This window comes from Bombina bombina, chromosome 6 (assembly GCF_027579735.1).
Source record: "Bombina bombina isolate aBomBom1 chromosome 6, aBomBom1.pri, whole genome shotgun sequence".
NCBI lineage: Eukaryota > Metazoa > Chordata > Amphibia > Anura > Bombinatoridae > Bombina > Bombina bombina.
The window spans coordinates 251,065,155-251,089,428 of NC_069504.1; the positions used below are offsets into that span (position 1 = coordinate 251,065,155).

Genomic DNA, 24,274 nt, shown 5'->3' on the forward strand with positions numbered 1-24,274 from the left:
TCTGAAATACCACAGTCTCTCCAGAAAAAAATGACTGAACATACCTCAATGTTTGTAGCATGAAAAACGTTCCCCACACTGAAGCTTCTCAAGTACTCCTCAGCCATTCTGTGGGAACTTCTCTGGATCTTAGTGACAACTGCTAAGATCATCAGCCTCCAGGCAGAAATCTTCATCCATCTGCTGCATGAGGAAAAATAGCACTCACTGGTACCATTTAAAATAAAAAAGTCTTGCTTGAGGAAAATAAAAACTATCATTTTAACACCTCTTTCACTTTACCTCTTCCTATTATTAGTATAGGCAAAGAGAATGACTGGGGGTGGAGAGAAGGGAGGAGCTATATATACAGCTCTGCTGTGGTAATCTTTGCCACTTCCTGTTAGCAGGAGGATAATATCCCACAAGTAAGGATGAATCCGTGGACTCGTCGTATCTAGTAGAAGAAATATTTTATTATAAACCCTTCCAAAGCATATGGTAAATAATATAAAAATATAGCTATATAAAATATACAAATTGAGGCAACATACAGTATTTTTTTTAGAAATAAATAAATAATATACATCTAGCTAAAATATCATACCTCCCAAACTCGCAGAATATCTTGAAAACTAAATTCCCTTTTAAATCTGATCAGAAGCCACCGGAAGCAAAAATATAAATAGCCAGAGTCTTGAGATTCTGTAAAACAAAAGCAGGAGGATCAACAACAAACATTTATAATTAATAGTTACAAAATAAAAGAATCAGACATTGAAAAAGACAAGGTCTGTCCATAAAAAGTTTATACTAACACAATTTCTTATCACCTTTAAAAACACTGCAATTCAAATGTTCTTTAAATAACATTATTTAGAGAATGACAATCCAAAAAAACAATAGACATATCTTTTTTAATACAAATTCTGACACGTGTACATAAAAGAAATATTGTGACTCGTGCTATTACTTACCAAAAAAACAATTACATTTTACGGAATACTGACAGAAATTTAAAGCTCCACCTGTCCAGATAATAATGTAAATACATGTGACACTTAAGCAGTTAGTTTTTCCCTTCAGCTTCTCTATACAGCTTGTGTCCCACTCTGTATCCTATCTGGTTCCTGGAAGTGAAAATCCCCAATACATCAAGTCTCCTTTTACAAATTCAAAAAGGTAGGAACCAGAAAGTGACTGTAGGAAAAATGTTTAACTTGTGAAACTAATAGAACTTTATTGAGCATGCATGAAATGGTTTGCTACAACAGCCCTCTTCCTATGTGTTCCATCGGTCATTCTACTGCACAGGTTGTATGGTTAATTTCATCTCCTACCATAAAACATAATTTATGTAAGAATTTACCTGATAAATTCATTTCTTTCATATTGGCAAGAGTCCATGAGCTAGTGACATATGGGATATACAATCCTACCAGGAGGGGCAAAGTTTCCCAAACCTCAAAATGCCTATAAATACACCCCTCACCACACCCACAATTCAGTTTAACGAATAGCCAAGCAGTGGGCTGATAAAGAAAGGAGTAGAAAGCATCAACAAAGGAAATTTGGAAATAATTGTGCTTTATACAAAAAATCATAACCTCCATAAAAAGGGTGGGCCTCATGGACTCTTGCCAATATGAAAGAAATTAATTTATCAGGTAAATTCTTACATAAATTATGTTTTCTTTCATGTAATTGGCAAGAGTCCATGAGCTAGTGACATATGGGATATCAATACCCAAGATGTGGAGTCTTCCACTCAAGAGTCACTAGAGAGGGAGGGAATAAAATAAAAACAGCCATATTCCGCTGAAAAAATAATCCACAACCCAAAAAAAAGGTTTATTTTCACTTTTGAAAGAAAAAAACTTAAATCAAAAGCAGAAGAATCAAACTGAAACAGCTGCCTGAAGAGCTTTTCTACCAAAAACTGCTTCCAAAGAAGCAAATACATCAAAATGGTAGAATTTAGTAAATGTATGCAAAGAGGACCAATTTGCTGCTTTGCAAATCTGATCAACTGAAGCTTCATTCTTAAAAGCCCACGAAGAGGAGACTGATCTAGTAGAATGAGCTGTAATTCTCTGAGGCGGGGTTTGACCCGACTCCAAATATGCTTGATGAATCAAAAGTTTCAACCAAGAAGCCAAGGAAATAGCAGAAGCTTTCTGACCTTTCCTAGGACCAGAAAATAAAACAAATAGACTGGAAGTCTTCCTGAAATCTTTAGTAGCTTCCACATAATATTTCAAAGCTCTTACCACATCCAAAGAATGTAAGGATCTCTCCAAAGAATTCTTAGGATTAGGGCATAAAGAAGGGACAACAATTTCTCTACTAATGTTGTTAGAATTCACAACCTTAGGTAAAATTGAAAAGAAGTCCGCAAAACTGCCTTATCCTGATGAAAAATCAAAAAAGGAGATTCACAAGAAAGAGCAGATAGCTCAGAAACTCTTCTAGCAGAAGAGATAGCCAAAAGGAACAACACTTTCCAAGAAAGTAGTTTAATGTCCAAAGAATGCATTGGTTCAAATGGAGGAGCCTGTAAAGCCTTCAGAACCAAATTAAGACTCCAAGGAGGAGAAATTGACTTAATGACAGGCTTAATACGAACTAAAGCCTGTACAAAACAGTGTATATCAGGAAGTACAGCAATCTTTCTGTGAAATAAAACAGAAAGAGTGGAGATTTGGGGGCGTGTCTGACCATCGGCTAAGATGGCTGCTTCTTGATTCTGGCTGATCAAGGGAGAAGATAGAACCGCTGTTTACCTCTCCATTTTCCATAAATTAAGCTTTTACTTGCAGAGATTGTTGAAAGGGAATATTTGTGGAATCGATCTATACTACTTTCAACTAGCTTGCAGCCCAGCAGCCATATTTAGATATAGTGCGCAGTGGAGGCCTGACTACGGCTTGGAACTTCATCTACCCCCCCCAGTATTTTGCTTATCCAGCATACCCAGTCACTTGAACTGATACAAACCACAGAACGTCTTGCATAGAATCACATTTGCTATTCGCAATCGGAGATTGACTTCCCCCAGAGTGCTATAACCGGTCTAAGGTGCATAGGGACACTATTTCAAGCGTCACCAAGATGGATTCAGAAGTGCAGACATGGAGAGAAGACATCTGCAACATATTTGATGCGCATTTACAGGAGCTGATTCAGCAAATAAGGCATTGCTTCTCTGAAGCGTCAGACTGACAGCAGCAGTTTGTAAATGGCGCCAATCCTGTCGGCACACTAGAGGAGACATCGGGCGGATATAATATGGAGGCTGATGCAGCTATAGAGCCAGCTGAGTTTCCTATACCCACCACCGCGAGTAACATCGCAGCGACAGATCTGCAAGATCTAGAGTCTGAGAACCCAGAACATCCAACGAGTGGTGCGGTTTCCACGGAGAGCGGCAAAGTTATCCAGGAGATCCAAACTGGGCCAACTAAAAATCCTACGCATACACCAGCTTTACTTACTTGGAGAGACCCTGCTGAGGGACAACCAGAAACTCAGGACAGGCTACGAGGCTTCAGGAACGGCTCATCTGGTCTAATACTTTGCTACTTCATTGCTCTTATTAAGGACACTCTGCTTCTACTGGGGACTTTTGCCCACAAGACACAGACCAGCCCAGGGACATATATTCGAAAAAGAGGGATCGGTTAGTATACTAACAACGGACTTTTTATGGCCAGTGACCCCTGGACAGGATATACTAGCGAAATTGTCTGGGACACAGGGGGCATCCATGTAATAAGTAATGACGGTCTAGAGACCTGAACCTTCAGTTTTTTATATCCACTGCTGTATTTTGAGTCTGTGCAACCTGACATATATAATTTTCTTTTTTTTTTTTTTTTTTTAACCAGAGACTGCATTGCCCTCAGGAAGGGGGTTTGAAAGGTGCTAGCCTAAACTTTTTACTTACTTCATAGGTCTATACTAGTCACAGGGGACCCGGAAAACTGCTTGCTTTGTCGAATAACTCCTTCCAACTAGAGGGCTGTTAATGAGAATACTAATGTGGGTTATTTTACAGTTATTATAATTATAATATACCATTAATACATGTCTAACCGTTCAGTTAATCCTATGCAATAGTTAATATTACTAGCAATAATCTGTATATAAGCAATATTCCTATACTAGTTTATATTGTGAAAGTCTCTATAAGGTGATTAGTGCTTAAGCCTCTCTATAGCAGTTAGCTATTTGATGTCCAAATATGGGGTATTTCTGTACTTTATAAAAGTCTTAGTAAGTAATGTATGTAATAGTTTAAGATATAATCTGCATCATCAGACGGCTTATTAAATATCTTTATGTATAGGCTGCGGTTGTAACCGGACATCTCCACTAGAGGGGAGTAAAACTTTATTAATGTTTGGCTGCTGTTGAATCAGCACAGAAGTGCTTTTAAGAAATGCCTACTACTCAGTCTTTTAGAAGCGAGGGAAACCCGTCACACATAATGTGTTTATAGACATTGTTCTTTAGCTAAGCCTAAATAGGGAATGTCAGAGCTTAGAGTAATACAGTATATAGTTTATCATTGGATACCCTCCCCCTTAGCGTATAAGATGATGGGAAATTTCCATATTAGCATGCAATACACCCCCATAGACCTATTTCCTGTAGTGTAAAAATAAGACTATTATATTTGTTTCACCCGTATTGATGAGACAATGTCACATATACTTCTAACGTACTCAAAATACATTCGTTTACAGACCAGTTGTTTACATTCAGGATCCAAAAGTGGCCCATTTTGTTATTTTTTTTTGTGTTGTTGCTTGGGTTTGTTTTGTTGTACCCCCTAAAATTCCCTATAAGGTCTTATTTTCGTTTCAGGAGGTTCAAGAGAGGCCTCTCCTTTTCATAGAGGGAAACCATTGTTTGTGACTTTATAATATATTCTAAGGGGACTTTCCTTAAACTAAAACTCTGAGGTTAACTTATAGTGGTACCATTGAGCGATTATTTGTCTACATTTTGTGATGATTATTATGTAAATTGTATAGCGTCTGTTATTTCCCGAATGTGCACGGTACTTTGTAATGTTTGAATATAATTCAATAAAAAAAAAAAAAGAAAGAGCGGAGATTTGTCCTTTCAAGGAACTTGCAGACAAACCCTTATCCAAACCATCCTGAAGAAACTGCAAAATTCTAGGAATTCTAAAAGAATGCCAGGAGAATTTATTAGAAGAACACCATGAAATGTAAGTCTTCCAAACTCTATAATAAATCTTTCTAGAAACAGATTTACGAGCTTGTAACATAGTATTAATCACTGAGTCAGAGAACCCTCTATAACTTAAAACTAAGCGTTCAATTTCCGTACCTTCAAATTTAATGATTACGGCCGTTACGGCCAGACCTACTATCTCAAGGTCCGTTTTTCCATCAGGATCTCAAATCATTAAATTTGAGATCCTGATGGAAAAACGGACCTTGAGATAGTAGGTCTGGCCGTAACGGAAGTGGCCAAGGCGGGCAACTGGACATCCAAATCAAATCCGCATACAAAAACCTATGTGGCCATGCTGGAGCCACCAGCAACACAAAAGACTGCTCTATGATGATTTTGGAGATCACTCTTGGAAGGAGAACTAGAGGCGGGAAGATGTAAGCAGGTTGATAACACCAAGGAAGTGTCAGCGCATCCACTGCTTCCGCCTGAACATCCCTGGACAGGTATCTGGGAAGTTTCTTGTTTAGATGAGAGGCCATGAGATCTATCTCTGGAGGACCCCACATCTGAACAATCTGAGAAAACACATCTGGATGGAGATACCACTCCCCTGGATGTAAAGTCTGGCGGCTGAGATAATCCGCCTCCCAATTGTCTACACCTGGGATATGCACCGCAGAGATTAGACAGGAGCTGGATTCCGCCCAAGCAAGTATCCGAGATACTTCCTTCATAGCTTGGGGACTGTGAGCCCCACCCTGATGATTGACATAAGCCACAGTTGTGATATTGTCTGTCTGAAAACAAATGAACGGTTCTCTCTTTAGCAGAGGCCAGAACTGAAGAGCCCTGAAAATTGCACGGAGTTCTAAAATATTTATTGGTAATCTCGCCTCATGAGATTTCCAAACCCCTTGTGCTGTCAGAGATCCCCAAACAGCTCCCCAACCTGAAAGACTCGCATCTGTTGAGATCACAGTCCAGGTTGGGCGAACAAAAGAAGCCCCTTGAACCAAACGATGGTGATCTATCCACCATGTCAGAGAGTGTCGTACATTGGGATTCAAGGATATTAATTGTGATATCTTTGTATAATCCCTGCACCATTGATTCAGCATACAAAGCTGTAGAGGTCTCATGTGAAAACGAGCAAAGGGGATCGCGTCCGATGCTGCAGTCATGAGACCTAAAACTTCCATGCACATAGCCACTGAAGGGAATGACTGAGACTGAAGGTGCCGGCATGCTGCGACCAATTTTAAACGTCTCTTGTCTGTTAGAGACAGACTCATGGACACTGAATCTATCTGGAAGCCTAAAAAGGTGACCCTTGTCTGAGGAATCAAGAACCTTTTTGGTAAATTGATCCTCCAACCATGTTTCCGAAGAAACAACACTAGTTGATTCGTGTGAGATTCTGCAGTACGTAAAGACTGAGCTAGTACCAAGATATTGTCCAAATAAGGAAACACTGCAATACCCTGTTCTCTGATTACAGACAGTAGGGCACCCAAAACCTTTGAAAAGATCCTTGGAGCTGTTGCTAGGCCAAATGGAAGAGCAACAAATTGGTAATGCTTGTCTAGAAAAGAGAATCTCAGAAACTGAAAGTGTTCTGGATGAATCGGAATATGAAGGTATGCATCCTGCAAGTCTATTGTGGACATATAATGTCCTTGCTGAACAAAAGGCAGAATAGTCCTTATAGTCACCATCTTGAAAGTTGGTACTCTTACATAACGATTCAAAATTTTTAGATCCAGAACTGGTCTGAATAAATTTTCTTTCTTTGGTACAATGAATAGGTTTGAATAAAACCCCAAACCTTGTTCCTGAGGAGGAACTGGCATGATTACCCCTGAAGACTCCAGGTCTGAAACACACATCAGAAAAGCCTGAGCTTTTACTGGATTAACAGGGATGCGTGAGAGAAAAAATCTTCTCACAGGAGGTCTTATTTTGAATCCTATTCGATACCCTTGAGAGACAATGCTCTAAATCCAATGGTTTTGTACAGGTTATATCCAAAAATCCTTGAAAAACCTTAATCTGCCCCTAGCAGCTGAGCTGGCATGAGGGCCGCACCTTCATGCGGATTTAGGGGCTGACTTTGGTTTCCTAAATTGCTTGGATTTATTCTAATTTGAGGAAGGCTTCCAATTGGAAGCAGATTCCTTGGGGGAAGGATTGAGTTTTTGTTCCTTATTCTTACGAAAGGAACGAAAACGATTAGAAGCCTTAGATTTACCCTTAGGCTTTTTATCCTGAGGCAAAAAAAACTCCTTTTCCCCCAGTGATAGTTGAAATAATAGAATCCAACTGAGAACCAAATAAATTATTACCTTGTAAAGAAAGAGATAGTAATCTAGATTTAGATGTCATATCATTCCAAGATTTAAGCCACAAAGCTCTTCTAGCTAATACAGCTAAAGACATGGATCTAACATCAATTTTGATAATATCAAAAATGGCATCACAAAAAAAATGATTAGCATATTGCAGTAAGCGAACAATGCTAGATATGTCAGAATCCAATTCATGTTGCGCTAAATTTTCCAACCAGAAAGTTGATGCAGCCGCAACATCACCCAAAGAAATAGCAGGTCTGAGATGATGACCTGAATATAAATAGGCCTTCCTTAGATAAGATTCAAGTTTCCTATCTAAAGGATCCTTAAAGGAAGTGCTATCTTCCATAGGAATAGTGGTACGTTTAGCAAGAGTAGAAATAGCCCCTTCAACTTTGGGGATTTTTCCCCAAAACTCTATAGATTTTGCTGGTAAAGAATACAATCTCTTAAACCTTGAAGAAGGAATAAAGGAAGTACCTGGCTTATTCCATTCCCTAGAAATCATATAAGAAATAGCCTCAGGAATGGGAAAAACACCTGGGGAAACCACAGGAGGTTTAAAAACAGCATTTAAACGTTTATTAGACTGAATGTCAATAGGACTGGTTACCTCAATATCCAAAGTAATTAACACTTCTTTTAATAAAGAACGCATATACTCCATTTTAAATAAATAAGTAGATTTGTCAGTGTCAATATCTGAGGAAGGATCTTCTGTTTCAGATAGATCCTCATCAGAAGAGGATGAATTATTATGTTGTTGGTCACTTGAAATTTCATCAGCTAAATAAAAAGTTTTAAAAGACCTTTTACGTTTATTAGAAGGTGGAAATGCAGACAAAGCCTTCATAATAGAATCAGAAACAAATTCTTTAAAATTTACAGGTATATCATGCACATTAGAAGTTGAAGGAACTGCAACTGGCAATGTACTATTACTGATAGAAACACTATTTGCATGTAAAGGTTTATCATGACAACTATTACAAAAGACATTCGGTGGAATAATTTCTACAATTTTACAACAAATGCACTTAGCTTTGGTAGAACCGATGTCAGGCAGCAATGTTCCAGCAGAAACTTCAGAGACAGGATCAGATTGGGACATCTTGCTCAATGTAAGAGAAAAAACAACATAAAAGCAAAATTATCTATTTCCTTAAATGACAGTTTCAGGAATTGGAAAAAATGCAAAAGCATAGGCCTCTTGATAGAGAAGAAAGCAGGAGGCAAACATCAATGGGGTATTGAAATAATGAAAAAATATTTGGCACCAAGTATGACGCACAACGTAACGGAAACTTTTTTGGCACCAAAAAATGACCGGAAATGACACACTTGCGTCACTAATGACGCCGCCATGTGAAAGGTCTCAGCGTCACGTATGACGCCGGAAATGACGAAGTTGCGTCATAAATGTACTTTTTCGCGGCAAAAATGACGCAATAAAGTCTAGCATTTGATGCACCTGCGGGCCTAACACCCGCAATTGCAAAAAGTAGTCAAATTGAAAAAAAGACTAAACCCCAGGTAAGAAATAAATTTCTTAAAGTGTTTACATTCCCAAATATGAAACTGACAGTCTGCAGAAGGAAATACATGAACCTGACTCATGGCAAATATAAGTACAATACATATATTTAGAACTTTATATAATTGCATAAAGTGCCAAACCATAGCTGAGAGTGTCTTAAGTAATGAAAACATACTTACCAAAAGACACCCATCCACATATAGCAGATAGCCAAACCAGTACTAAAACAGTTATTAGTAGAGGTAATGGTAAATTGAGAGTATATCGTCGATCTGAAAAGGGAGGTAGAAGATGAATCTCTACGACCGATAACAGAGAACCTATGAAATAGACCCCCGTTAGGGAAATCATTGTATTCAAATAAGTGATACTCCCTTCACGTCCCTCTGACATTCGCTGTACTCTGAGAGGAATCGGGCTTCAACAATGCTGAGAAGTGCAAATCAACGTAGAAATCTTAGCACAAACTTACTTCACCACCTCCATAGGAAGCAAAGTTTGTAAAACTGAATTGTGGGTGTGGTGAGGGGTGTATTTATAGGCATTTTGAGGTTTGGGAAACTTTGCCCCTCCTGGTAGGATTGTATATCCCATATGTCACTAGCTCATGGACTCTTGCCAATTACATGAAAGAAAAATGAATGTCTCCATTCCTCTTGGGAATCCAGATTGACGATTTCTCCCTGAGGAAAATAGTACTCACTGGCACCATTTTAAAATGAAAAACTTCTTGATTGAAGAATCTAAACTAACACCTCACTTTACCTCTTCCTATTACTAACACAGGCAAAGAGAATGACTGGAGGTGGAGGGAAGGGAGGAGCTATATATACAGCTCTGCTGTGGTGCTCTATGCCACTTCCTGTTAGGAGGATAAATCCCACAAGTAAGGATGAAATCTGTGGACTTGTCATATCTTGTAGAAGATTTTTTTTCCCAAGGCATTAGATATACCATGGAACACAATGAAGACAGTCATCATCAAGTGAAGAAAAACATAATTTATGCTTACCTGATAAATTTATTTCTCTTGTAGTGTATCCAGTCCACGGATCATCCATTACTTATGGAATATATTCTCCTTCCCAACAGGAAGCTGCAAGAGTCCACAGACAGCAAAGCTGCTATATAGCTCCTCCCCTAACTGCCATATTCAGTCATACGACCGAAAACATGCAGAGAAAGGAAAAACCATAGGGTGCAGTGGTGACTGTAGTTCAAATGAAAAAATTACCTGCCTTAAAGTGACAGGGCGGGCCGTGGACTGGATACACTACAAGAGAAATAAATTTATCAGGTAAGCATAAATTATGTTTTCTCTTGTTAAGTGTATCCAGTCCACGGATCATCCATTACTTATGGAATACCAATACCAAAGCTAAAGAACACGGATGATGGGAGGGACAAGGCAGGTACTTAAACGGAAGTTACCATTGCCTGTAAAAAAAAACCAAAAAAAACCCTTTCTCCCAAAAATAGCCTCCGAAGAAGCAAGGTATCAAATTTGTTAAATTTGAAAAAGTATGAAGTGCAGACCAAGACTCCGTCTTGTAAATCTGTTCAACAGAAGCCACATTTAAAAAAGGCCCAAGTGAAAATCACAGCTCTAGTAGAATGAGCTGCAATCCCTTCAGGAGGCTGCTGTCCAGCAGTTTCATAAGCTAAATGAATTATGCTTTTTAACCAAAAAGACAGAGAGGCTGCTGAAGTCTTTTGACCTCTCCTCTGTCCAGAATAGACAACAAACAAGGTGAACGTTTGATGAAAACTGTAATAGCTTGTAAGTAAAACTTTAAAGCACAAACCACGTCCAATATTGTGTAATAGACGTTCCTTCTTTGAGGAAGGATTAGGATACAAGCATGGAACAACTATCTCTTGAGTGATGTTCTTGTTAGATACCACCTTAGGAAAAAACCCAGGTTGGTACGCAGGACTACCTTATCCGTACGAAGGACCAGATAAGGAGAATCCCATTGTAACACAGATAACTTGGAGACTCTACGAGTCGAGGAAATAGCTACCCAAAAGGAACTTTCCAAGATAAAGATTGATATCTATGGAACAAAAAAGGTTCAAACGGAACTTCTTGAAGAGCCTTAAGAACCAGGTTTAAGCTCCATGGTGGAGCAACAGTTTTAAACACAGGCTTGGATCTAACCAAAGCCTGATCAAATGTCTGAACGTCTAGAATACCTGCCAGACGCTGGTGCAAAAAAATAGACAGAGTAAAAATCTGTCCCTTTTAAGGAATTAGCTGACAACCCTTTTCTCAAAAACATCTTGGAGAAAAGATAATATCCTGGGAATCCAGGCTTTACTCCATGAGTAACCCTTGGATTCATAACAATCAGATATTTACACCATATCTATGTTCAATTTTCCTAGAGACAGGCTTTCATGTCTGTATTAAGGTATCAATGACTGACTCGGAGAAGCCATGCTTTGATAACATCAAGCGTTCAGTCTCCAGGCAGTCCATCTCAGATTGATTCTATTTAGATGGTTGAAAGGACCCTGAGGTAGAGGGACCTGTCTCAGAAGCAGAGACCGTGATGGAAAGGATGACATGTCCATAAAGATTCTTGGGGCTGTAGATATCCCACACCTGCCCTGAAGTTTTAAAAGGCACGAAAATTAGACCTTTTTTGGCCCTTGATTCCTATCCTGAGGAAGGGCATGACCTTTTCCTCCAGTGATATAAGCAATAATCTCCTTCAAACCAGGCCCGAATAGGGTCTGCCCCTTGAAGGGAAGTTAAGTAGCTTATTTATTAAAGTCACGACAGCTGACCATGATATAAGCCATAGCGCTCTGCGCGCCAGTATAGTAAAAAACAGAATTCTTAGCCGTTAGTCTAGTCAAATGAACAAAGGCATCAGAAAACAAAGGAATTGGCTAGCATAAGCTTGTCAAATATATTCATCCAATGGAGTCGCTAACTGTAAAGCCTCATCAAGAGACTCAACCCAGAACGCCGCAGCAGCAGTGACAGAAGCAATGTATGCAAGGGGCTGCAGGATAAAACCCTGTTGAATAAACATTTTTTATCCATTGGATCTAAAAAGCACAACTGTCCTCGCCAGAGGTAGTGGTACGCTTAGCTAGAGTAGAAACTCTTCTCTCCACCTTAGGAACTGTCTGCCAGAAGTCCTGTGTGGTGGTAACTATTAGAAAACATTCTTCTAAAAAATAGGAGGGGAAGAGAAAGGCACACCTGGTCTATCCCATTCCTTATTAAAAATTTTTTTTTAGTAAACCTCTTTAGGTATTGGAAAAACATCAGTACACACCGGCACTGCATATTATTTATCCAGTCTACACAATTTCTCTGGCCCTGCGATTATACACATTCATTCAGAGCAGCCAAAGCCTCCCTGAGCAACAAGTGGAGGAGGTTCTCAAGCATAAATTTTAAATGTAGAAATATCAGAATCAGGTTAAATCATCTTCCCTGAGTCAAAAAAATCACCCACAGACTAAGCATATTGTGAGGTAGTATCATACATGGTTCTTAAAGCGTCTGTATGCTCTGTATCTACTCCCAGAGCTATCTGCTTTCCTTTAATTTCAGGTAGTCTGACTAATACTGCTGCCAGAGTATTATTCACCACCTTTGCCATGTCTTGTAAAATAAACGCTATGGACGCCCTTGATGTACTTGGCGCCATTTGAGCGTGAGTCCCTGAAGCGGGAGTCGAAGGGTCTGACACGTGGGGAGAGTTAATCGGCATAACTTTCCCCTTGACAGAATCCCCTGGTAAAATAAACGCTATGGGTGCCCTTGATGTACTTGGCGCTATTTGAGCGTGAGTCCCTAAAGCGGGAGTCAAAAGGTTTGACACGTGGGGAGAGTTAGTCGGCATAACTACCCCCACGACAGAATCCTCTGGTGATAATGTTTTTAAAGACAAAAAATGATCTTTATTGTTTAACATGAAATCAGTACATCTGGTACACATTCTAAGATGGGGTTCCACCATGGCTTTAAAACATAATGAACACAGAGCTTCCTCTATGTCAGACATGTTAGAACAGACTAATAATGAGACTAATAAGCTTGGAAAACACTTTAAATCAAGTTAACAAGCAAATATATAAAACGTTACTGTGCCTTTAAGAGAAACACATTTTGTCAAAATTTGAAAAACAGTGAAAAAAGGCAGTAAAACAAACGAAATTTTTACAGTACATGTAATAAGGTAACAGAGCATTGCACCCACTTGCAAATGGATGATTAACCCCTTAATGCAAAAAACAGATTAAAAAAAACGACATAGACGTTTTTAAAAACAGACACAATAAAACTGCCACAGCAGAGCTGTGGATTACCTTCCCTATAAACGATTTTGGAAGTCTTTTTAGCCCTTTAGAAATGTCCTGTAGTATTCATGGGACTGCTGAGGGAATCTGGATAATTCATTTTGTAATTTTAACTGCGCAAAAAAGCGCTAAATTAGGCCCCTCCCACTCATATTACAACAGTGGGAAGCTTCAGTTAACTGTTTCTATGCAAAATTTAAGCCAGCCATGTGGAAAAAACTTAGGCCCCAATAAGTTTTATCACCAAACATATGTTAAAAACGATTAAACATGCCAGCAAACGTTTTAAAACACATTTTTACAAGAGTATGTATCTCTATTAATAAGCCTGATACCAGTCGCTTTTACTGCATTTAAGGCTATACCAACATTACAGTGTTATCACCAATGTACGTTAAAAAACGATTAAACATGCCAGCAAACGTTTTAAAACACATTTTTATAAGAGTATGTATCACTATTAATAAGCCTGATACCAGTCGCTATCGCTGCATTTAAGGCTTTACTTACATTACTTCGGTATCAGCAGTATTTTCTTAGTCAATTCCATTCCTAGAAAAATATTTTACTGCACATACCTTATTTGCAGGAAAACCTGCACGCCATTCCCCCTCTGAAGTACCTCACTCCTCAGAATGTGTGAGAACAGCAAATGGATCTCAGTTACGTCTGCTAAGATCATAGAAAAACGCAGGCAGATTCTTCTTCCAAATACTGCCTGAGAAAAACAGCACACTCCGGTGCCATTTAAAAATAACAAACTTTTGATTGAAGAATAAACTAAGTATAAATCACCACAGACTCTCACGACCTCCTATCTATGTTGAGGCTTGCAAGAGAATGACTGAATATGGCAGTTAGGGGAGGAGCTATATAGCAGCTTTGCTGTGGGTGGACTCTTGCAACTTCCTGTTGGGAAGGAGAATATATTCCACAAGTAATGGATGATCCGTGGACTGGATACACTTAACAAGAGAAATATGGTGCAACAGTGACATTACCAAGAACTGGATGTCCCTCCAAAATTGCTGAAAAGACGAGAAGAAAACTGGTCTGGGAGGCTGCCAAGAGGCCTACAGCAACATTAAAGGAGCTGCAGGAATATCTGGCAAGTACTGGCTGTGTGGTACATGCGACAACAATCGCCCGTATTCTTCATTTGTCTGGGCTATGGGGTAGAGTGGCAAGACGAAAGCCTTTTCTTACAAAAAAAACCCATCCAAGCCCGGTTAAATTTTGGAAAAACACATCTTAAGTTTCCCAAAAGCATGTTGCAAAAGGTGTTCTGGTCTGATGAAACCAAAGTTGAACTTTTTGGCCATAATTCCAAAAGATATGTTTGGCGCAAAAACAACACTGCATATCACCAAAAGAACACCATACCCACAGTGAAGCATGGTGGTGTCAGCATCATGCTTTGGGGCTGTTTTTCTTCAGCTGGAACTGGGGCCTTAGTCAAGGTAGAGAGAATAATGAACAGTTCCAAATACCAGACAATATTGGCACAAAACCTTCAGGCTTCTGCTAGAAAGCTGAACATGAAGAGGAACTTCATCTTTCAGCATGACAACGACCCAAAGCATACATCCAAATCAACAAAGGAATGGCTTCACCAGAAGAAGATTAAAGTTTTGGGATGGCCCAGCCAGAGCCCAGACCTGAATACAATTCAAAATCTGTGGGTTGATCTGAAGAGGGCTGTGCACAGGAGATGCCCTCACATTCTGACAGATTTAGAGTGTTTTTGCAAAGAAGAGTGGGCAAATCATGCCAAGTCAAGATGTGCCATGCTGAAAAACTCATACCCAAAAAGACTGAGTGCTGTAATAAAATCAAAAGGTGTTTCAATAAAGAATTAGTTTAAGGGTGTTCACACTTATGCAACCATTTTATTTTATTTTTTTATTTTTATTTCCCTTTACCTAAAAGAATTCAGTTTGTTTTTCAATTGAGTTGTACAGTTTATAGGTCATATTAAAGGTGGAAAAAGTTTTTAAATGATTTATCTTTGTCTCATTATTTTACATCACAGAAACCTGACATTTTATCAGGGGTGTGTAAACTTTTTATATCCACTATATATATATATATATATATATATATATATATATATATATATATATATGTTAAAAAATAGAGAATCAGCGAGCACTTATCTTCAATTAAAAGTCCAATTTTATTCAGCAAAATTAAAAGGACTGGTAAAAACCAATATTACACAGCTTCAAGCAGCAAAAACGTCTAACATGTTTCGGCCGTAGCCTTAATCATAGACATAATTAAAACCATATGTGCCATTAAAATGTATACGCTAAGCTGGTTATTCATTGGTTATTCTGAAATACCTTTGCACAATCAACCTTGATACTACCTCCTCTAATAATTAACCCTGTGCTTACCAAATATTACATTTCACTTTGCTCACTTTCAATGTGTCACTATTCAATATATTTATACTTAACTTATTACTTGCTTAGTCAAATTAAATAAACCTTTATGCTCTTAAGCAGTCATACATATTAAGACAGGCAAAATAAAGACAAGCATTTCTGTTAAAATTAATGACATACATTTGATCAAGTGAAAATATTTGTGCACATATATGAGTCTAGATATTTATACGAACATCTTATGTGATCGCATATACAGTATACAACTCAAATGAATTTTGAATACATATTGAATACATTGTGATTACATTCACATTCAAACAATTGTTCTTATCACCTATACTAAAATATATATATAGGAATCAGTTTTATTGATCTTAATGTTATTATATTGTATTATGTTACTTTGTTATATAGTATCAACCTCACTGGTAAGCTAGGTTATTAGTACTAGTATTTATACTTGTGATATATTGCTAGTCCTACAGTGCTTTTTATATATATATATCCCCAAGATATATTAAAAACATGTGATTGTTAAATTCTTCTAGTACTTAGCAATATTTGCATACCTAACAATATTGACTAATCTTCCTTTCCAAAAGATTTGAGTTTATTCCCAAAAGTTAATAATGTCATATAAAATATTAAAACCATTGGGGGTCCTGGTAACCAAAGAAAAAAACCAAAAAGCCTCCCTCTTAAGGAGCAATTTGTTCAAATTCCCTCCTCTTTTAGGTTTCTTGAGTTTTTCAGTTATTTTCTATTTGAAAGTTAGATTGTATATGTATGAAATGTTTGGCTAGCTCTGATTTGGCGTCTCCTCTTTTTATGTCTGAGAGGTGCTGGCGTATTCTTTCCCTAGCCTCTTTGGATGTGCATCCAATGTATTGTCTTTCTGAGCATGTACACCAGGCCATGTAAACTACAAATTTTAAACGACAGTTCACGCAACTCTCTATCTGGTACTCTTTAGAAGTTACATGAGATTTGAACTTTTCACATTTTTCTATAAAGCTGCAAGGGATACACTGGCTGTAGCCACACCTGAACATCCCTTTTGAGGTAAGCCAGGAACTAGTTTGGTGATCGGATGGTAAATCGCTTGGTGACAAAATGTTACCTAAAGTAACTCCCTTTCTGTATGAAAATCTACATCCCTTCTCTACTACTTCCATCAGCCCTTCATCACCTGCTAACATTGGAAGACGTTTTTTAATAATCTTGCAGACCTCATCATAATTGGTAGAATATTGAGTCACAAATGTCACTTGATCTATATCACGTCTTGATACTGCTGTCTTAGAAGTATCTGTCAGTAAGCATTGTCTGTCAATCTTATCCACCTGTTTTTTTCACTTTCTTAATTAGTTTTTTGTTGTATCCTCTGTCATGTAGTCGCTTTTTTAAATCGTTACTATGTTTTTTATATTCTTGAATATCTGAACAATTTCTCTTAAGTCTGACAAATTGTCCTTTGCTATGGACTTTTGTACACTGTCTGGGTGGCTACTTTTCCCATGCAATAGGGTGTTTCCTGAAATCGATTTTCTATAATTCAATGTCTCCACTTTTTTCATCTCACTGTTTGATACTATTTGCAAATCCAGGTAACAAATTGTGTTTTTATTGTACTCACACGTGAACTTTAATCCCCATATATTCTGATTAAGATACTCAACAAAGTTATCTACTTCTGTCAAATCCCCTTCCCGCACAAAGATGAGTTCATCTATAAATCTATAGTAAGACCTGATCCTATTGACAAATGCATTATTTGCTCCATATATGGTGTGAAGTTCCCACCAACCCATGGTGAGATTAGCTAATGAGGGGGCAAATTTCGCCCCCATCGCTGTACCCTTTATCTGGAGAAAAAAATTGCTGTTGAATCTGAAATAATTGTGTTTTAATAGAAAGGTGGTAACCTCTAGAATGTAATTTATGAAACTGAAAGTATAGGTACCCTCTCTCTCCAGAAAGAACGGTATTGCTCTTAAACCCATTTCGTGTGGGGTAGAGGAGTAGAGGGATACCACATGCACAGTTAACCAACTGTAGTGTGGTTCCCACTTACAATTTTCCAGGATTTCTAAAAAATGTTTGGTATACCTCAGATAGCTATTGAGGTTGGAAATTAGCGGTTGCAGGAGGCTGTCTAACCATTCGGATAAAGGTTCACATATAGACCCAATGCTTGATACAATGGGGCGTCCTTTAACTTGCTCAATAGATTTATGGACTTTAGGGAGAATATGGAATATGGGTATAATAGGTTCTTGTACAAATAAGTAATCAAAGGTGTCTCGATCAATATGGCCCTGTTCTAGGCCATCATCTAATAATGACCTCATCTCTTTCATAAAGATTGAAGTTAGGTCACCTAATAAAGATCTATAATCCTCTTGGCAACCCAATTGTCTTAAAATGTCATCCTTGTATGCCCCCTTACTCCACACCACTATACTCCGGCCCTTATCAGCCATTTTGATTACCAACTGATCGTTCTTCCTCAAATAATCTATGGTCTTTTTCTCTTTCATGGTCAAATTTGAGTGAACTATAGTTGGTTCTTTAGACAATTTGATTAGATCTGCCTCTACTCTTTTCTGAAAGGATAACAATATAGCCCCTCTAGTCTGTACTGGGTAAAAGATTGACTTGGGCCTAAAGCCCACATGTGAGTTTATTTCTAATGATTGTGTTAAGCCCTCTCTTTCCAAACTTTCCAGACTTACAATATCTTGTAATTCAGAGAAATCTAAGTATATGTTATCTATAGCTCTTGGTGGCATATATGTGTTGTTAATGTTGTCGAAATTGTCTGTTGATTTTTAAAATGTTTCTTGAGCGTCATATTTCGAATTAACCTATTTACATCTACCAATGTTTGAAATAAGTTAAAATTACTTGTAGGCACAAAGCCCAAACCATAGCTTAGAATTTTGAGTTCACTTTCATTAAGGGGATAATCTGTTAAATTGATCACATTGTTTCTAATAACCTCAGTAGCTATATTCCCTACTGGTATTTGACCTGTTTTTTGTTTTGCCTCAGATGATATTGGCAGTGACTCATTCTTCCTCCCCTTGCTCCTCTTTTAATACCTCTTCCCTCCTCCTCTTGTGGAGGGATTCATTGGGGCAGTATGAAAAACCTGCTCTAAATCTTTGGGCTCCATATTTGTTAAAGAGATATTGTCCCTCTCACTAACCACTGTAGGGGGAGGGAATCTACTATTGCTCATGTGGGCCGAGGGGTCGGCTGTCTTATCTGTAAATCTTACCACTTTCTGATCTTTGGAGGTTTTGAGTATTGGTTTCAGATGAGCTCCTACTATACTGTTCTCATGATCATTATCCGATAGGTCATTCTCTGAGTGGCTAGTGCCACCTGACTCTGAGCCTGTAGTATTTTGGCCTGGATTTCTCCTCCTATTTCTGTCCCTTTGCCTGTTTCTAGAGTCTTTGCCATATATAAACTCTGTTTTGAGTATAATCCTGTTAGTCTCGCATGAATTTCTCATGTTTTGTCTCTACTAGTTCTTTTTTTTTAAAGAGGCTATAGTTTCTTTGAGTAAACTGTCATACTCCCTATATTTGTCTCAGTAATATATGCATCCAATTCTGCCTGTAACTTCTCTATTTCTATTCTTACATCCAAAAGTTGGCAATCTTTATACTCTATAATAAGATGCATGAGTTTAAATGAAGATTCTGACAAATTGTTGTTCCATTTGTCAATAAAGGTCTGATCCTCAGTTTGAAAAGAAGGAAATTTCCTTATCCTGATGCCACGAGGGACAATTTTCAAACGGATATAACTTTCCAATGTCCACTTATCCCATTTTAATTTGGTTTCCTTTTTCATTAGTGTTTCCAGTGTCTGAAAACGGCCACCCAGAGAACTTATGACTGCAGTCTCATTAAAAATCTATTCTAAGTCATTCTACAGTTGGTCTAATTCAGCCACAGAAATTTGCAAGTAAAAAAGATTGCCAGACTCTTCATTCCCAATAGATGCCTCCATATCTATATGCTATATAATAATAAACCTAGCAAGGTGCCAAAATGCTAGTACTTAGTGTTTTATCAACCAAATAAACAGTATAACAATAGTCAAATATATAATAGAAATAGTTAGAAATGGGATAATCCCATATTCCAAAATCAATTGCAAAAACTAATACAAAATGTTATCAACTATTCTTCAGCACGCTGAGATGTCCTAATCTCGATCTATACAATACACAACACAACCTATTTTATTGGCTTACTAATTACCACATGAAATCTATAATACGTATATATTTAGATGTTTTGGACACATGGAATATCTATAATATGCGTATATTTAGATGTTTTGGATACATAAAAAAATAATAATAAATAGCTGTAATACACATGAAGACAATTGTACAAAAACTGTTTTCTAAATATATATATATATATATATATATATATATATATATATATATATATATATATATATATATAGCAAAGTAGATAAATGGAAGCACTCACTGAACTTCAGAAAATTGTGATTAAAAATGTGTTTATTTGTGACGTTTCGGGACCTCAAACGTCCCTTCCTCTGACAACCAGAGACTACATACAAACAGACTAATAAAGGCATGTAAAACCCTCCCCCAGTGTGGCCACCAATCCATGGAGACCGTGTGCAAACATATCAGGGTCTGTACCATCAGACAGCTCAAATGTAAAAATGCCCTATTGTAGTGAAAACGTGTTAATAACGTAAGCAAATTAATATAAAACTAATACTGTATACAAAATTATTAGTGAAATAACCTAGTATATAGTTCAAATGTGAATGTAAATGTAAGGAGGAATCCCACTTCGCAATTACCAACCTAATCCGAACACCCCCTGTTCAGCCCTCACTCAGAGATGGAATTATCCATAAATCACCCAATAGGATTGCGTGATCTACCTCCATGGACGTTATCGTCGCCACAACAAAACATCAGATAGCAATCGTATAGTAACCGAACTTCCCCAACGATCACAATGTCAAAAAGTCCCCAATATCAGTAGCACTAATATCAACCGCTGCATTAAAATGTCACGCTGATACGATTCATAAGCTTACTCTCCGCTTGCATAAACCAGAAGCAGGGACACTCCCCCTGATTCGCCATAGGTGGAAACCCGGCACATCTTCAATATGATAGGCTGCGAGCAATTAAGGCATCCTAATGTAAACTGCCATATCAAACTAACATCCAAGGTGGAACATAAGCCAGAAGCAGGGACACTCCCCCTGATTCGCCATAGGTTGAAACCCGACACACCTTCACTATGATAGGCTGCGAGCGATTAAGTCATCCTAGTGTAAACAACTACTATATCAAACTAACATCCAAGGTGGAACATAACCCCCGTAATCAGGCAATCACCTATACGCCACTCATGCACCTCGCGATGCATAACAAAACCACTATCGCAATATCATCATCGCCCCATACACTGCAACGCATATTACAGGGACACACCCACTAGCACACTATAGGTCCAGTTACAGCACATCTCCTATACCTGTCAAACTGGGCTGATGTAGATATCACTAATCACTACACTGACAGCCACCCAATCTAGGAGCAAACTTTGCGATCAAGTTACCTCGCTACACAACATAGAGGGTGCCTGTCAGAATTATTCCAATCCGTAAATGCCCCTAGAGTTTTCAAAGCGCACAGCGGGACATTGTCACCATTCATAAATTTTTGAACCACTCAAAACATAACCAAAATCTTAAAGATAATAGAAATAAAAATTAATAAGGAAAGGGGGAACCTTTCACGCTATAATCATCAAACAGCTATCAAAGTGTAACACCAATACATATATAATGTTAATTAATTACATGTGAATGTCCAAATAAATCACAAAGAAAATACCGAAGACAAATAGACCATGACTATAAGGATTATAGTACAGGCCTAAATCATGTCAAGAAATACCCCTAAACACATGACATAAAGTGTCAAAGGGCACCAAATATCACCCCCTCCATCTCCAATAGTGTGTACTTATAATCCGTCATCACCAACTTGACATGCAACCCCGCACTACAAGAGAAAATCATAAGAAAAACGATTATTGTCAGATTCTTATATAATAAAACTAAGGACTAAGAAAAAAGAAAACATAAATAGACCACCAAACCACTAGCAATGAACCCACCATTAATCAACCATCGCAAATACCATAAAGAGCCTATTCAGTGATATTCACGCATAGGATACAGGGCCCCTTATAGGGATGAACCATATAACCTTACTATCAATGTGACTCATATCACATACCATAAGAAATGCATAACTCACTACATCATTCCTACCGGCAAAACAGAGAGCAACCCGGATCAGGTAGCAAAAGAAAAAGGGGGATCCCACACTTACTAAACAAGTGAATCAGTGAACCTACAGTGCATATACGATTACATATAAGAATTAAAAATGAGACCACTAAAGGCCCTAAATAAAAACAATTAGACCTATACAACACCTATTCACATTATAGATGTGACCATATGATAGATAGCACTAAATTGATCTATGGAGGAAGAGGGATACGGGATATCACTCATGGGGATAATAAAGGGTAAATCCCATAATGTAGTAGGGAGAATAAGCCAACCTACAGAAATGAAAACTTGTCTATGCTAAATCATACTCAGAATATTACGTAATGGGATCATGTACTTTCATCTTGTACTGGAATCGCAGACTCCCTCAAATGTCCGAAAGGTAACCTTGATGAGAGGTTACCTCAAAAGAACGCTTGCCACCCAGACTGTACATTAAGACCTCTGGGAGCTAGGGTGCCAAGTTCATGTATCCATCTGGCTTCCTTCTGAAGTAGGATCTTCGCTCTGTTGCCACCTCTGTTAAGTACTGGAACATGATCAATTATCCGGAACCTCAAGTCCGCAACTGTATGCCTACTATCCAAAAAATGTCGGGCTACTGGCTGCTCCATTTTTTCATTCTTCAGGGCAGCCCTGATGCCTGATCGATGGTTTGCCATCCGAGTCCGGGCATCATCGATTGTTTTCCCAACATAAAAGAGTCCACAAGGACAATTAAGGAGGTAGATGATGTGAGACGTTGTACAAGTCAGGAAATAATTGATCTTGTATTTCCTCTTCTTGTCGGGGTGTTGAAACATACTCCTGTGTGCATACTGTTGCATGTCACACAGCCCAAACAATTGAAGCAGCCACATTTACGTTTTTACCAAGTGTTGGGAAATCCGTTTTCATCAGGTGGTCCTTCAAACTCTTACCCCACTTATAGGCAAGTCGAAGGGCCCCCCAGCCAGAGAAGGGTAATGAGGGATCCGACTGGATCAGTTTCCATTCTTCTTTGATGGCTTTTGTGATATGGTGTTGGTCAGGAGTATATGTAGTCACAAATGTAAGTTGTGGAACTGTATCCGATGCACTCTGGTTATATTCAGTCGCTCCCTTAGTTACTTGATCACACATAGCTTGTAATTGTGGTTTCTTATAACCTTGCTGTGCAAATCTCTCCATTATTTCACTCAGTTGTGTTTCTCCCTGCAATGTATCAGTGTTGTTTCGAATCACCCTCTGAAACTGGGCCTTGGGGATATTGCGAATCAACGCAGGTTGATGACAGCTGTCAGCATGGAGTATAGTATTGCGGTCGGTCTTTATTCTGAACAAAGTGGTTACTAATGTCCCATTGGTTTTAAAAACTCTCACATCCAGGTAATCCACAGAGTTTTTATCCGCCACATGCTGAAATCTAATAGTGCTCTCCATTGTATTCAGCGACTCTATCCAGGTCTCTAATGACTCCATGTCATCCTGCCAGATCAGAAACAAGTCGTCAATATATCTGCGATAAAATTTTATAGCTGAGTTTTCATACACCTTTATCTGTAATGTTTCATATTCTGACATAAAGAGATTCGCCAGTGATGGGGCCACATTGGACCCCATCGCTGTGCCCGCTATCTGAAGATAGAACTTGTTGTCAAAGCGGAGAAAATTCTTCTCTAGGCAGATCGTCAAGAGCTCCATCAGTAAATCTTCTGGTGGACCTACATATGGTGTCCGCCTTAAGCAGTTGGTAACTGCCATAATCCCCACTGCGTGAGGAATGACTGTATATAAACTTGAGACGTTAATAGTGACCAATATGTCGGACTCGATAATATCCTTCAGCTGCAAAATATCTTGAATAAAAGTGGATGAGTCTTGTGTATATGATTTCATGTGCTTAACCATAGGTTGCAAAAAATGATCTACAAAGATGGCCAAGTGTTGCAAGAGCAATCCTCTGGCTGAGACGATTGGTCTGCCAGGTGGGCGTCTCATATCTTTATGGATTTTTGGCAGTGTAAATAGAACAGATGTTATAGGAAAATCTCTTTGAAGGAAATGTGCTTCCTGTTCAGAGATCACTGCATGCTCTTTCCATACAGCTATTTTAT

The 24,274-nt window shown here is 38.3% G+C and overlaps 1 protein-coding gene across 1 annotated transcript in view; it reads right to left on the minus strand.

Annotated features, from left to right (window-relative positions):
* The window catches only part of TBC1D15 (TBC1 domain family member 15), a 903,088-nt gene that overhangs the window by 217,779 nt on the left and 661,035 nt on the right, over positions 1 to 24,274 (minus strand). Inside the window, exon 16 of the mRNA XM_053719215.1 lies at positions 587 to 684. Within this exon, the coding sequence (XP_053575190.1) occupies positions 587 to 684 (98 nt within the window). The remainder of the gene's footprint in view (positions 1 to 586; positions 685 to 24,274) is intronic.